The 15,907-nt window shown below is 36.2% G+C and overlaps 1 protein-coding gene across 4 annotated transcripts; it reads left to right on the plus strand.

Annotated features, from left to right (window-relative positions):
- Positions 1 to 635: 635 nt before the first annotated feature.
- LOC106175630 (ATP-dependent RNA helicase DDX4) lies at positions 636 to 15,549 on the plus strand. 4 transcript variants are annotated; one of them, XM_013557733.3, is made up of 19 exons: positions 636 to 986; positions 1,703 to 1,758; positions 2,936 to 3,012; positions 3,159 to 3,233; positions 3,450 to 3,485; positions 4,319 to 4,384; positions 4,592 to 4,660; positions 4,980 to 5,060; positions 5,260 to 5,607; positions 5,828 to 5,846; positions 6,079 to 6,140; positions 6,257 to 6,343; positions 6,605 to 6,903; positions 7,144 to 7,428; positions 7,634 to 7,943; positions 8,116 to 8,215; positions 8,431 to 8,701; positions 12,291 to 12,410; positions 12,559 to 15,549. In XM_013557733.3, the coding sequence occupies exons 1-19, from the start codon at positions 930 to 932 to the stop codon at positions 12,649 to 12,651; spliced, it is 2,511 nt and encodes an 836-aa protein (XP_013413187.2). In that variant the 5' UTR covers positions 636 to 929; the 3' UTR covers positions 12,652 to 15,549. The 4 variants fall into 4 exon arrangements, with proteins under 4 accessions (XP_013413187.2, XP_086868492.1, XP_013413188.2 ...); XM_087012366.1 differs by having other exon boundaries at positions 4,983 to 5,060; XM_013557734.3 differs by lacking the exon at positions 3,450 to 3,485 and having other exon boundaries at positions 637 to 986.
- The last annotated feature ends 358 nt before the right edge of the window (positions 15,550 to 15,907 follow it).

Here is a 15,907-nt window from a genome sequence, read left to right on the forward strand (position 1 = left end):
CTGATGGACCTACGCTGTGCAACGTACACGTATATACATATGTAACTTCTTTTGGCAGTTATAATAATAATATATTATCATATGTAATTGGAGGTCATCAAGAAATTGATTTATGTTGGGCCCATGATACATCCGATACATGGATCCAAGAATTAATGTATTGGGATTGGGTGACAGAAACAGAAAGCAGCTTTCAAATTTGATGTTAACCCAGCCCCCCCCCCCCCCCCCCCTTCACGGACATTTCAAGACCTAGCGATCGGTTTTCAATAATATCTCAATTTTTTTTAATACAAAGCCAGCATGATTTTATTATTAAAAGGAATAAAATACATTATTTCTTTGATAATATAGGAGATGAAGGATAAATGTATGTTCCCGTTTACAAGAACTACTGACCAAGACAAGAAAAGTGTAATTTTGGTCCAAATGGTAACGCGACGTTATTTTTAAGTAACACAAATTTCTTGAAAACAAAAAGCCAGCAGCACTGCAGCAGTGCCGTTCCCAAAACACAGTGCCCAGCTTATAAAACTACAGCAGATTGTCTTGGGAACTTGGAAAATTCTGCAGTAATTATGTTTGTAATATCGGCGCCAGAAATTTCTAAGTCGGTGATTGGCGGAAAGAGTCCACGTGACTGACAGGGGTTCACCATGTGCTTGTGCTGAGGTGCAGTGTGACAAGTGATTACCAGACTTCAGCGGAGCCACGGCACTTATCTTTCATTTTATTGCGTATTCAAAAGTTCCTGCTCAACTTACTTTGAAGGGCATATTTTTCTTCATTGAAGGAGAGGCGCAGAGCTAACTCTAATACAGATAAATACTCGATTTCCACTAGGCATATCGCACTGTTTCTGGGCACCTGTTGAGTGTTGCTGTGTCCACTTGAAGCACGAGGCAGGGGCATCGAATTTGTTTAATATCATGGAAGACTGGGACGACGACTCCGGTTCAACTCCACAAACATCCTCAACGTTTGGGGTAAGCATTTGGTATTGGTAGCAGTTAATTTGCATTGTTATATGAAATGTTATACTGTACATTAAGTAGTTTTAGAGACGCCCTGGATATTATAACTTTTACCACCTATGTTACTCAGGATGCCCTGTTAAGATATGTACAGTACTGTATGTTGCCAAAATAGACCCCTATCAGATTTGCATTCTGCTGCTAACTTCAAAATGAAAAATGGCACTTCTGCATTTGTACAAAATTGTTATCAAAATAGACATCACCTAAATTATGATTGTTCGAAGTCCAAATCACATATTTGAAATAGTTTTGGACATAAATTTGATGACGTACATTTTCAATGTGGAACCCAAGATAGAGAAATAGGGTTGGAGGTCCATAAGGTGGCTGTTCCTTTTTTGTTTGTTTCTTTTTTATTTTGGCATGATACATACACTGTAGGCCAGATTTTCAACTGTTGCTGTTGTTCACAAACTGAGTAACATATAGGCTTCCTGTGGCAATTTTCAGAAATTTAGATTACACCACTAAGCTGATTTTGATAATTCAAATTTTTCCTGCTGTGGTTGTCTAGTTTTATATTTGAGCTTTTGCAAAAATGTTCAAATTTAAGGTACAAATGAAGCGAGGGTGGATTCCCACTTACACATATTATTTCTTATAAGTTTAATTTATATTATATAAAATTTATATTATATATTTAATTATATTAATCCTTTGTCTAGTCATCAGGGGGAGGAGGTTTTGGTAGCAATTCTGGTGGTGGATTTGGAGCTGGCCGGTAAGTTATGAGACCTAGACCCTTTTCACATCAAACGCTACAATTTACTGTACCAGTTCACTTTGTGAGATAATCAATCTAAAAGCCTTGCTGTTATGTGAAAGAGTCCCTTAAATGGGCCTCTGCACATAAGAAGAACTAAACAGCAGGAAGTAAACTTGTGGAGAACTTAATAAATCCCCTGTAACATAATTACATCTTAGGACCTGTTGCTGTGGACTGGATCACAGATGCCTATACCCCTCAGTTTGGAAAGGGTCTTAGTATCCAACTCAAGATTTATGTTGGGTCCTAATGCAGACCTGTGAAGTTTCTTTTATATACTATACTCTTCAGGTTTTGACCACATTTCCAGTTGTTAAGAACTAATGATTATATGAATTTCTTGTGACAGTTAAAAAATATCAAAATTCATGTAACTGAACACATTAACTTTCTTGAAATTATTCAGGTTAAATCAAATATTTTTGTGTATCTTTTACTCCCCTAATTTTACCAGATATTAGAGAATGTTATTTTTTGAATTTTGGTTTTATTGGAAGGATAGTTGTTTTGTCTCTAAAATGGGAGCAAGATTGCTGCCATATGCTGTGGATAAGTTTTGCACTTTAGTTTAGCAGAGTGAACCAAAACTCCTTAGGAGATTAGATGGTCCCATTTCCACACCATGTTTAGAATGGTAGTATGAGTAGAGATTAAGACCCCATTCCCAGAGATTAGATCTATCCAACTAGATCGACCTAACTCCCTGGGGGTTCATGCTAAATAGCTGTCAGCCAAGCGGGCACGAAAGTTGATTACCCCCTTAAAGCTTTTAGTAGGCAGGACGGACATTTAAGCTGGATTATCTAACAGTAATCTAGTGAGACTCCCTACGGGGATAGATCTATCTAAAATCTATGGGAATATGCCCTAAGATTGTCACTGTATGTTTATATTTAATCTGCAGTGAAGTCATAAGTTAACAGCTCATACAAAAATAAAGAAATTCAAAAGGTCATATTTTGTCCAAAATGATTGACATACATACATTTGATATTTACGTTTTATTATCAGGTTGTATCAAAAAAAGTCATGAAATCTAGGATTGTGGTTAATTAAACATGGCTCCTACTAGTATAATCTTGATTTGCTAGTTAATTTTCACAGAAAGATAAAAACACAGTATATTTTACAGTGGCTTTGGAGGTGGTTTTGGCAGTAGTAATGGCTTTAAGAGTGATGACAATAACAACGAAGGGTTTGGTAAAAAAGGTAGGTTGTTTCACATTTTGGTAATCTAGCAATCTTAATGATCTTTTATAAACATCATCTTTTAAGTAGCTGCTTAAAGCTTGTTATTTTCTGTTCATAAGCAAAATATTGGTTCTTAAAAGTCAAACGTGAACTTCATTTTTAAGGAGGATTTGGAAGTGGAAGTGGATTTGGAGGCAGTAGTGGCTTTGGCAGAGGTGGGGGCAGAGGAGGCTCAAGCAGTAAGTAAAGATTTCAAAATGGCACGCATGTTTTTATCTAAATTAAATCCTCTGATATCATGATTTTGTTCCTTTTTAGTGCATTTTAAGTATAATACTGTCCACTTACTTGTAATATCAAGTGAGATGATTAAGATTATTCCCTTAGGAAATACAGTTTTCCCTTTGGGTAATGATATGTTGTGTACCAAATAAACATTTGCTTCCACCTTACAGAGGTTATAGGATTCACATTTCATAAAGCAAAGCGTGGTAAGATGTAAGTTGTTGTCAACTGTATAGATGTGGCTTTATATGATGCTTTTATTGTCACTGACATGGCTTTAAGACTTGCAATCAGCTTTGCTTCTCTTAAAATCTTTAAAAGGCAAACTGACTATTTTCTATCAAAAGAAAGGGCATGTTTATTAAAATGTTATTTGATTTTGGTGCCAGAACATTTAAGCAACATTAATTTTTTGTGATTTTTCAAAGAAAATACTTTTTTCTGTCTGTCTGATCATCATTCACGCATAATGGTTTTAACCGCACTGGCTTCTCGAGTTTTTTTTGGTAGACTGGGTACATATGATCTGTCAGCTTATCCTGCTTTTAATGCTTGGACTGTGAAAAGTATGTCAACAGACTACATGAGGAGCACTTCTTTCAGCCCTTTCCCCTAATTTTGACAGCTGCTACAGTGGGGGAAAAACTGTCTGTTGATGTAGGCTCTGTTGACCCAGTTATGTTGTTATTGCCTACATAGTTTTATCAGTGTTGCATGTAATCTGGTGGTTTTGTTGGAGTATTCGAGTTGTAGTGACATTTGTCTTTTATTTGAGTGAAAATGTTGAGTAGAACAAAACAAATTGCCGAGGTGTCCACAGAAAAGAGACATAAGGTTATCGATGTTGATTTACACATTTCTACCACAAAATATTGAATCTTTCTTTTGCTTGCTCTAACTTCAGAATGCCAATGAGCAATTCAGACTTGTTGACGATTGATATTGATTAATGTGCTGACTTGACCTTGTCGCTTTGATTATGGTGAAAAAAAGTTAAGATATAGATTGTTTGGCTGATGTCATTGTGATTTGTTGCAAGGTGGTGGGAATGCCTGTCATAAGTGTGGAGAAGAAGGGCACTTTTCAAGAGAATGTCCTAACAAAGGTGAGGGTTATCTCCTAACTTTTATAATTATTGTGCGTTCCAATTAAATGTGCACATTATGGAACAGCTGCAATTATTGAAGTTCATGAACAGTTAAACATTTTTATACACTTTCAGGAAAATTAGTTTGATATAAGGGATTCATATCGATCTGTTTTTCTGGTAATTAAATTTTTATCTAATTATTCATTTATTTATTTTCTACAGGTGGAGGTGGTGGGGCCTGTCATAAGTGTGGAGAAGAGGGTCATTTTGCCAGGGAATGTCCCAGTGGTGGTAAGATTTTGCCTAACTATAGATTTATAGTTGGTGATTAACAGTAACAGGCATTCTCTGAAGATCTTTGTCACCCATCACTTGCCATTCGAGTTTTCTCAGGTGGTAAAGATAATTTATTTAAACTTCACAAATTCATGTCGTCTGACATGCTGTAGTAAGCCAATAGTTTTGATTTTATTAATTAAGAATTATCAATAATTTTCATAAATAATTCTTATGATATTTGTCCTTTAATAGCCATCTTTTTAAGCAAAGACAAAGAGAAAGGTCCAGGAGTAATTTATTGAAGTAATGTGTAGAGATGTTATTTTTCTAGGAGGCGGTAGAGGAGGAGGAGGAGGTGCTTGCCACAAGTGTGGAGAACAGGGTCACTTTGCCAGAGAATGCCCCAATGGAGGTAAGAATACTTTGATGGCAGGCACAAAACAATATTTGTCAGCAAAGCCAAAGAACGAATGGAATAGCTGTGGAATATACATATGTTTTCTTTGCTGCAAAATGAAAATTGAGTACCAGTTTTTTACCAGTAGGATTTTATGGTGTGGGTTTTACACTTCTTGTCTGGCTAATCACACTTCTATGGTATTTTTTTCCAGACAGCACCAGCAGTGGAGGTGGATTTGGACGTGGTGGGGGTTTTGGCAGAGGTGGTGGATTTGGTTCAAGAAGTGGAGGATTTGGCTCAAGCAACGGAGGAGGATTTGGCTCAAGCAGTGAAGGCGGGGGATTTGGCTCCAGCAGCAGTGGTGGTGGGGGATTTGGCTCCAGCAGTGGGGGTGGGGGATTTGGCTCCAGCAGTGGAGGCGGAGGATTTGGCTCAAGCAGTGGAGGCGGGGGGTTTGGTTCAAGGAGTGGTGGAGGATTTGGAAGAAAGGATGATGACAATGACTCCTCCAGTGGCAGAGGGTTTGGACGAGGCAGAGGATTTGGATCAAGCAGTGGAGGTAGGCTAAATGACCCTTACAAATGTTAATACTGGTAAAATAAAAATCATCATGATGATTATTTGAACATTAAAAAAAAGACATTCTGATTAAACATCACTCCTTAATTGTGATAATTCTGCTAATGAAATTGTAAGAAATTTGTTTTTGATACTGGTAATGAATGATTGGGACAAATTTATTTAATGGACATTAACTAGACATAAACATTACATTACAGATGATGGTGATCCACCAAGGTAAGACGTGAAGTGTTAGAAAGAGGTAGTATATTCTGCACAGCTTTGGTATCTTCATGACAGATTTAAAATGATCATGTATAGGACAACTGCTGAACTGATGTGAAGTCTGTTGCAGAAACTTTTTTTACATAGTAAATTTCCTTTTTAACACCAGCTTTTTATATGTTGTAGTTGATATAATGTTGTGTTGGCTAACATTTCAAGTGTAATAATGATTTGTATGTCACAGGGGTGGTGGATTTGGAGGAGGAAGGGGACGTGGAAGAGGAGATTCTGGTGGTTCTGGAGAAGGTAAGAAGTTTGTATTCTTATGAGAAAAATTAAGTATAGTTTCCAACTTACCTTTTGTGAGGTTTATGAAATGGTATTTTTTTATTTGGTATATGACTAAATATCTTCATTATCAGGTGGAGGAGGCTGCTTTAAGTGTGGAGAATCGGGTCACTTTGCGAGAGAATGCCCTAATGCTGAAAAGGCAGGAGGCAGTGGAGGAGGTGTGTTACTGTTCTTTAAATATATCTAAGTATTGATCTGTTTGTGTAACAAATAAGTATTTTGGAAAGTTGCTTTTAGTCCTCATCTAAGTAAATTAAATAGACTGATAGATTAAAAGTGGCTGTGCCTCTCAGCTCACTTGCCCAATTGAAATTACCTAGGGCATTTAGTAATATTTAGCAACATACAATGATTTTAAGACTCCCTGGTGACTGAAAAGTGGAGATTGCTTTTTAAGTCACTTTCTTTCCAATTTGCAGGAGAGCGCCCAGCACCTTACATACCTCCCCCACCTCCGGAAGATGAAGCAGAGATATTCCGCCACATTGCAAGAGGTATCAACTTTGATAAATATGATAAAATCCCAGTAGAGGTATCTGGCCGGGATGCTCCTCAATTTATCTCAAGCTTTGAGGAAGCAGAGCTTTCAGAAACATTTATGAATAACATTAGAAAGTTGCAGTATGAGAAACCTACACCTATACAGAAGTATGCCATTCCTATCATCAAAGCAGGCAGGGACGTCATGGGATGTGCCCAAACTGGCTCAGGGAAAACTGTAAGTACATTGGTGCTAATGTCGTTCATTGATAATATTCAAAAATTTTAAACTGGTAGGTTTTTGTTATAGTTATGCTTTTTAAGACATTCAAGTTTTTTTGTTTTCATTAGAATTCTTTATAAAGTATTGGTGTAATAAATTGCACAGTACTTTGAGAAGAATCACAAAAATAATTAAATATATCAATAAAATATACTTATTGCTTGTTAAAGAAGAATAACTTAAAACTATTTTTAGGCAGCTTTTCTTCTCCCAGTCTTGTCTGGAATGTTAGCCCATGGAATCACTGGGAGTGAATTCTCAGAAATCCAGGAACCCCAAGCCCTAGTCATTGCACCAACCCGTGAGCTTGCCATTCAGATTGGTGAAGACGCACGCATGTTTTCTCGTGGCACAATGATCCGTTCTGTGACAATCTATGGAGGAACCTCAGTGGGACACCAGATAAGAGATGTGGAAAAAGGGACACACATTCTTGTCGCCACGCCAGGGAGATTGTCTGATTTTGTAACAAGAGGAAAGGTATGCAATACAATCTTTTTAATTAAGTGATACGGTTAAGACATTTATTTCCATTCTAACAACTACTTGTTCTAAAAAGTCACACATTCACATGAATCCAGAAATTCAGATCAGCAAGAGCAGGTTTATGCAAAAAATGTTGGCAGTGCAGTCTGTTTTACCAATTTGGCTGCGTTGATGAATATTTCAAATACTTATATTTTAGGTCAGTCTGAGAGGAATAAGATATCTCATTCTCGATGAAGCAGACAGAATGCTAGACATGGGCTTTGAGCCAGAAATCCGCAAGCTGGTCCAGACCATGGGTATGACGGATAAGACAGAACGGCAGACGTTGATGTTCAGTGCCACTTTCCCAGAGGAGATCCAGAAACTCGCTGCTGATTTTCTGAATGACTACATCTTCCTGACTGTGGGCAGAGTGGGAGGGGCCAGCTCTGATGTGGAACAGCATGTCAAGGAGGTGACACAGTATGACAAGAGGGAAAGGTTATGTGAGATCTTGAATGAATCTGGTAAGTTTTGTGAGAAACAGATCACTTCATAAACCTTTCTACATTTGAAACTTGACTTCACTCACTCACATCTGACAAAAATCAATCTTGACCTTTAAGATGTGGAATTAGTAGACTTTTCTTATACCTAGCATGTCTAAATGTAATACTGAAATGCTCCTTGTATTTTCAGGAACTGACAGGGTTCTGGTATTTGTTGAACAGAAAAGGAATGCAGACTTTCTTGCATCTTACCTGTCTCAGACTGGCTATCCCACCACCAGTATTCATGGGTAAATACCATGTTACATCACCATTTTAAAAATTGTATTTATGAGTGCACAGAATATGTTTAAATTTATTTGGCTAAACTTAAATGTAAGTTGTTACAAAGATATTAGAAAGTGATCATATTTTTGGATAACTTTTTCTTCAATCTTTTAATAGTTAAGGCCTGTTGTTATATTGTAAAAAAAACATTTGAGAATGTTTTTAATCCAATTTGCAGTGATCGCCTGCAGAGAGAGCGTGAGGAAGCTCTCCGTGACTTCACAAGTGGCCGTGCACCAGTATTGATAGCCACATCAGTTGCTGCTAGAGGCCTAGACATTCCTGACGTGAAACATGTCGTAAACTACGACCTTCCATCCAGCATTGATGAGTATGTCCACCGCATAGGAAGAACAGGGAGGTGTGGAAACATTGGGAAGGCAACCAGCTTTTTCGATTCCGGCAACAATTCTGACATTGCTAGAGGTCTAGTCAAGGTGCTGCAAGATGTAAGTTCAAGAAAATAGTGGTCATAATGTTTCGGTCTTTGTTTTAATCCAAAACACCTGTATACGATTTCTCAATATTTAAGGAAAAGAGAAGACATTTCTTCTGGAAGTATTTATTTCAAATAAGTTGAAATCTTATTCAATGATGTTTTTTTATGTACAGACACAGATGTGTCTGTACATATAGCCGTCATCTGCGTCTGTCGTCGCCGTGCACTTTTACCGATAACACGATAAGTGGAAAACTGTTTTACTTTTTGGCTTGAAACTTACAGAACTGATGAATATTCATAATACGCAGGTCAAGTTTGAAAATCAGCGTGATTGGGTCATTTTTAGTGAATTTAGGCTATTTTTTCTCTTTTTTCAGCATAAATGCAGCACCGATAACATGATAAGTGGAAAACCATTTTACTTTTTGGCTTGAAACTTACAGAACTGATAAATATTCATAATACACAGGTCAAGTTCGAAAATCGGCATGATTGGGTCATTTTTTAGTGAATTTAGGCTATTTTTTCTCTTTTTTCAGCATATATACAGCACCGATAACACGATAACTGGAAAACCGTTTTGGCTTTTGGCTTGAAACTTACAGAACTGATAAATATTTATAATACGCAGGTCAAGTTCGAAAATCAGCATGATCGGGTGACTTGTAGGGAAGTTATGCTGTTTTTTTTTTTACTTTTTTCAGCATATATGCAGCACCGATAACACGATAAGTGGAAAACCGCTTTACTTTTTGGTTTCAAACTTACAAAACTGATGAAGATTCATAATTCGCAGATCAAGTTCGAAAATCAGCATGATCAAGCCATTTTTAGGGGAGTTATGCTATTTTTTCACTTTTTTCAACATATATGCAACACTGATAACACTATATAAGAAAAACAGATAGGCCAATTGTCATTATACTTACAGGAGTGGTCAATCTTACTAAAATGCAGGTTGAGTTGGAAAATCAGCATAATCTGGCCATTATTTTAGAAGTTATGCTGTTTTTTCACATTTCCTCAGATTCAATTCTTAAGCATGTTAACAGTCTCATTATTTAACTAATAAGATACATAAAAGTGTTTGTTTGATATTTCCTGCATCTTTACAACATTGTTAGTTGATTATGTAAAAATGATGGTAAACTTGATGGCGTGTATTGTGTAATAAAGTGTCAAAAATGGAAATAAACTCATATCATATCATATTGCAGTTTGTTAGATTCAATCATCAACTATGTTCAGAATCTCAGAATGGAGGAAATTGGACATTTAACACTGTTCTATTGATATTTTTCCCATCTCGTCAATTTTCTTAGTTGGTCATATAAAAATGGAAGTATACTGTTTATTTTGTTTTGTTTAAAAAGTGTTAAAATGGAAATAAACCCATTTCAGAACAGTGCTGTCTTTTTTACAGTTTGGCATTTTTAAGATGTGACTTTGAAGTTCCATGAGCCTGCAGATCTTTGCTAGTCACATTTTCTGAATATCCATGATACTAATATTTTATGATTAAAAATTGATGATCATTATGCTGTTAAACATTATGTAATATTGCATCAAGATTCGAAGAAACCCATATTTTGGGCACTGCTCCCATGATGACCATTTAAAGAAAATCATGTCACTTACTGTTATCAAACTTACAGGAAAGAAATGTGGGTCTAAAATACAGCTTCAGTAGGCAATGCAGTCTGTTTGGTAATTTTTTCTGGCAGTTAAACAGTTTTTTGTGAAAATTTAATTTTTCACTTATTGGCATTTTCAAGGTGTGACTTTGAAGTTCCATGATTCTGAAGACCTTTGCTTGTCATGTTTTCTGAAAATCCATGTTACTAATATTCTATTAAGTAAAAATTGATGGTCATATATGCTGTTAAGCATTATGTAATGTTGCTTCAAAATAGAAGAAAACACAATTTTTGGTGCTGCTGCCATGATGACCATTATGGGAAAACCGTGTTACTTATGACTGTCAAACCTTAAAAAAAGAAACACTGTACTAAAATGCAGCCTGAGTTGGAAAAGCAGTCTAATTGGCTTCTTTTTCGGGAAGTTATACATTTGAGTGAAATATTCATTAACTTTTTGGCATATTCATTGTGGGACTCGGAGCTCCCATGGACATGAAGCCGAATGGTAATCAAATTTTCTACATGTCCATGCTATTTGTAATCAATAATCAAAAATTGGTTATAATTATTCTATAATTTATTATGCAATGTTACATCAAAATTGACAATAATCTTTTTGCACTGCTACTGCAAACATTATGAAAAGAAAACTGTGTTACTTATTATTATTTTTAACTTATGAGAATGATTTTTAGGATTGGCATGCAGTTAAAATTAGAAAGCTAGGTCAATTGGGTTATCGTTTATTATTGAATTTATGCAATTTTGTGTGAAATTTTCATTTTTTTATTCTGGCACTTTCTAAGTATAAACTTGAACTCTGATGGGCCTGAAGCCTTATGCTTTTACTTTGGTCGGTGTTACCTGCTGTGCATAATTAAAATATGATGTTGACTTTGCAGTTAAACATAATTTATCATTTCATCAGAATTGGTAGTCTCCTATTTTGTGCATTATTGTTTTGTGCTTTTCTTAAGATGTGACTTACGGGCCTGAAGGGTCTTTGAGAGGGTCAGTCTGTAAATTTCCCTTGGGTATCACTTAGCTAAGCTCTGAGTTATAAAGTAATTTGCCTAATTGATTATTAATAGGCCATTAAATGAGATTACATAAAGCACACTTGTTGATATCTCCCTGTAAACTCCCAAAGGTTAAGCTCTCTGCTAGATTAATAATAAGGAAGCAGTGATAATTATGGAGGTAAATTATGCAGGTAATTTATATATATATATATATATATATATATATATATATATATAATCAACAATTGCTGCCTGGGCAGAGGTCTGCACTCTCGGAGTGCTTTTCTAGTTTTGTTTATTTTCCTTAATAACTTTTTTCTCAAACACTTGCATTTGTGATATTTAACCGCCTGAAGCTTTGCACATTTTCTGTATTTCCACATAAGCAGTTGTATGTTATTTATGTTTTCAAACATTATGTAATATTATTTTATGCACTGTCATCATTTTTCAAATATTGAGACTTTCATCATGTGACTTTGGTCTCTCATGGTCCTGATACTGTAATCTTATTGAAGGGATGGATTGAGACCATCTTCTGGGTCAGCTTCCGGAAGACGTTCGGATTTTTAAGTTTATATTGACTGATATTTATTTTTTTTTTCTGTTGGAAGATCATCAAAATAGAGGATGGATCAACAAAGATACTTTGGAATACTGTCAGAAAATATCTCTGGGTCAGCTCCTGTTATTGACCATGTTACCTGTTGTGCATGATTAAAATTCAGTGTTGACTAACAGTGCTATTATAAGCATTATTTATTATTGCATCAAAATTGGCAAAATGACCTATTTTGCATCATTATTTTCTGTTTTTTGTCTGTACATTTGACAGCTTTGCTGCCTTGTTTTTAACAATAATTAGAATTAAAATTCTAATTGGGCATGCATTTTGGATTGGAATGAAAAGATTTTTTTCTCATCCATGTTTCAGGCTCAACAGGAAGTCCCAGACTGGTTAGAGAACCAGGCCCAGAGTAGCTTTGGCAGTGGAGGTTTCTTTGGTGTGGGTGGCAAGTTTGGGGGAAAGGATGCAAGAAAGGGAGGAGCTAGGGTAAGGATTTATCTCTGCCTGGAGTAGAAAAAAAAATGCCCTTTAGCTCACAGAGCACACTTAGAGTTAAAAAATCCACGAAATTTGGTTAATTTATACCACAAAAAAAACCTTAAATGATTATTTTTTTCCATTTGCTCATCTTCAGAATGGCGGTGGTGATGACTTTGACGCAGGAGATATGGGTGGAGGTGGTGGATTCTCTGCCCCTGTTGAAGCAGATGAAGAAAGTTGGGATTAGACACAGCATAGCCCTGCAGAAAAAAACTTCATCAATAGACAATCATTTTTGTATTAACAATTTATAGTTTAGATAGTTATCTTTCTGTTCCATGATATTTCTATATTGGAGCGTCTGCAAAGTGCTTATCCAAGGATTAGGATAATTACTCTTTTCCTTTTGGGAGATCTGTGTTGAACTTCTATCTTCCCTTTGAAGCCATGTACCAAACGAGAGATTGTGCAGCAGTTCATTTATGAACTGGGTTTCTTTATTCTTTTGTAATGTTTCTCTTTAAATCTATTGATGTTGGTTGTTGCTACTGCTGCAGTTGAGCTCTTCTTAAAGCATGTAGGATCTGTGCCATATTGTCTGGGAATTGCATTTTGTTAAGCTGACAGTGAGTTGCCTTTACCATGCAGGTAAAAACAAATTTTGAAGGGAATTTTATGAAAGCATTGGAAGTTTATGGCACACATTTGCCCATGTTTTGAAAAGGATATTGCTCAGTATGTAATTGGTGTGAAAGATGAAAGCATTTTTGTGTGGCATATCAAAGTTGACTTTTTACATAAATACATTCCAAATAAAATCTTGATAAAATAACCCTTTACCATGATTTGCTCTCCAAAATTTTCTTCAGCAAATTTCAGTCAGTTTGTTATCCAGGATGATTTTTTTCCTTGCATAATAGAACTGAGAACTGTTGGAAATCTGGTCATAGTGCTCAATTTAAAAACCCAGAAAGCTTGCTCTCAGGTATATGTTGTTCAAAATGTTATTTGGTTGTACCATGTTTATGGCCAAGTTTTTCTGTTGGTGAATGGTGCCAAAATTTTTTTCACCAGAAAATTTGTGCCATACCGATTAGCTGTAACTTTAGTAAACTTGAAAGTTCCTCCTAGACAAAATCATTGGAACTTTTTATCTTCCATCTCTTTAGATATTTTTGTATTCCATTTATATTTTATGTAACCAGTGTATATTCAAAGCCATTGTAGATTTAGAGGAAACATTTTATGCCAAATATCAAGTGAATAGAGAAGCAGTTTAGTCAAGTGCTAGAATGATTACACAGCCCTTTCCTCAAGAGGTGATCAAATGAACTGGAAATTGAATGTTGAACACCAACACATGCTGTCAGTGTTTTCAGTGAAGCTGCATCTGTAATGCAACGAGACAGGATATGCTTGTGTATGTCATGATATACAGGGATGAGATTTTTTCGACTGATTGTGGATATTCAACTTTCTGGGAGCCAAAAATATCATTGACCTAGGTGGCCCTTTTGACTTAATGTCATGTTTTCCAACTTTTTTTCGCTAAATGGTAGTTTCATCCCTGGATATATTTGGCTAAAGGTGCACAGGACTGAAAACCCACTCCTAGACCCCCTTCCCAGAGATTAGATCGATCCAACTTGATCAACCTTACTCCCTGGGGGTTCACGCTAAACAGCTGTCAGCCGAGCGTGCACAAAAGTTAATTACCCCCTTACAGATTGTAGTAGGCGGGACGGACATTTAAGCCGTATTATCTGACAGTAATCTAGTGAGACTCCCCACGGGCCTAGATCGATCTAAAATCTATGGGAATGCACCCCTAGTCATTTAAAACCCCAGTCACAGCAGCTTCATGTGAAGCTAGTTCTGTTTGACATCTGTGGGGGAAGAGGCTGTGTTCTTATAGCACTGGTAGAATTACATAGCAGCAGTAGTAGCAACTCCATTTTATTATTCCTTGTTGTATCCTTCAGTGTTCTAGATAGAGTTAGTAAACAATGAGCATCTTTTTGCTTTGTACTGAACATTCACTTGTTTCCTAAAGAAGACAAATTAAACTTTGATTGCAGAAAAAAGGACCCCCCTCACAGATGATGACAACAGAACTAGCTTTGCATGGTAGCACTAAGCAGTCACTTATGTTGTCTTTGAGACCATTTCCAGAGCCTATCATACTAACTGTGGATCGATCTATCTCCAAATTCTCGCTAAATTGCAATCAAATAAAGCAGCTTAATGTCTGTCACGCCTACTAAATCAGCTAGGGGATAATTAATTATCATTTAGCAGCTTTAGTAGGTGTGCCAAACATCTAAGGTGCCTTAGCTGAAACAAATTTAGCGAGAAACCCCTTGGAGATGGACCAATCCTGTTAGATCAATCTAGGTATGGGAATCCAGTCTTTGATGCTTTGCCTGTTTAAGGTTGCTTTGATGATCTAGTACTTACAAACTTGCTATTTTGAATTGTGTATGTGGGTTCTTTTTATCAGAAATAATGTAAAATGTGGTAAAATGTTGTTTTTACCTACCTACTCCACTATTTCATCTGCCAGATTTCAGAGGTGCTATTGTTAATTAACATTACTTTTGAGGAAGAGACCCTATATACAGAACTGAATATATAGCAAATGTCACTATAAAGCATAAGGTATGTGCAACCTTTTATTTGTAATTTACATACCACATGAGATTAAGTAGATTTGTTTTATATGAGATGTGACATGCTAGAGGTCTGATTCAATAAAGGATGTCCAGTTTTGAAGCAAGTTGTGATACTTTCCCCGGTGAAATATAGGTTTTAGTGGTGTGTGGACCAAGCTGGGACTTTGTCGTCTAGGAAACATTGCTGTCGGGGAAGACCCATGCAACATTGTCTTTATACCCCTGGGCTCAAGCAAAATCAGTTATATTCTTGGATCTGTAGAAAACAGTTTTATCTAGTCCAATGCTACAGAAACATTCATTTTCAGTGGTAATTTTTTTACACTGTTTATTGATACCATTAGAAAACAAAGTGTAGAGGTCTTGAGCTAAAAAGTGAATCTCATTTGAAAGTGTTACAAGCTCTGAGAAACTGGATGGATCAACTGGAAATAGTTAAGGTGTTAATAAAGTTAACTTCAGCATTATGAAAAGTTTTGACTTGTTATTTGACCACTAATCAGTTTTCTTGTTGAATTTGAACCCTGTGAAACTTGAGCCTCTGATGACCAGTTCAACTACCCTCGCATCCTCGAAGCATGGCACTGCCATCACTGTTTACTTCGTGAAAGAAACCAAATATATTGCTATATCTTTAACATTAAAATCTGTCATTCATTTAAATTAAAGACATTTATTGTCCAAGAGTTAAGTTCATAAGTATCAATTTACCCATCATTGGATGGTGGAAGGAGTCATTTGGTACAAAAACCATGAAAAATTGCAATAATTGCCTTTGAAGGTAAATTTTAATGTGGTGGTGTAAAGTTTTAGAAGAAACTCTTGGCAAGT

This window comes from Lingula anatina, chromosome 1 (genome assembly GCF_051362555.1).
Source record: "Lingula anatina isolate TDL-2025a chromosome 1, LinAna3.0, whole genome shotgun sequence".
NCBI lineage: Eukaryota > Metazoa > Brachiopoda > Lingulata > Lingulida > Lingulidae > Lingula > Lingula anatina.

Excerpts from the sequence above, each read along its gene's own strand:
- LOC106175630 (XM_013557733.3), top strand. The coding sequence starts at position 930 with ATGGAAGACTGGGACGACGACTCCGGTTCAACTCCACAAACATCCTCA. Across the intron at positions 4,661-4,979 it reads CAGGGAATGTCCCAGTGGTG|GAGGCGGTAGAGGAGGAGGA; the intron begins GTAAGATTTTGC and ends TTATTTTTCTAG. Across the intron at positions 7,944-8,115 it reads TGAGATCTTGAATGAATCTG|GAACTGACAGGGTTCTGGTA; the intron begins GTAAGTTTTGTG and ends TTGTATTTTCAG.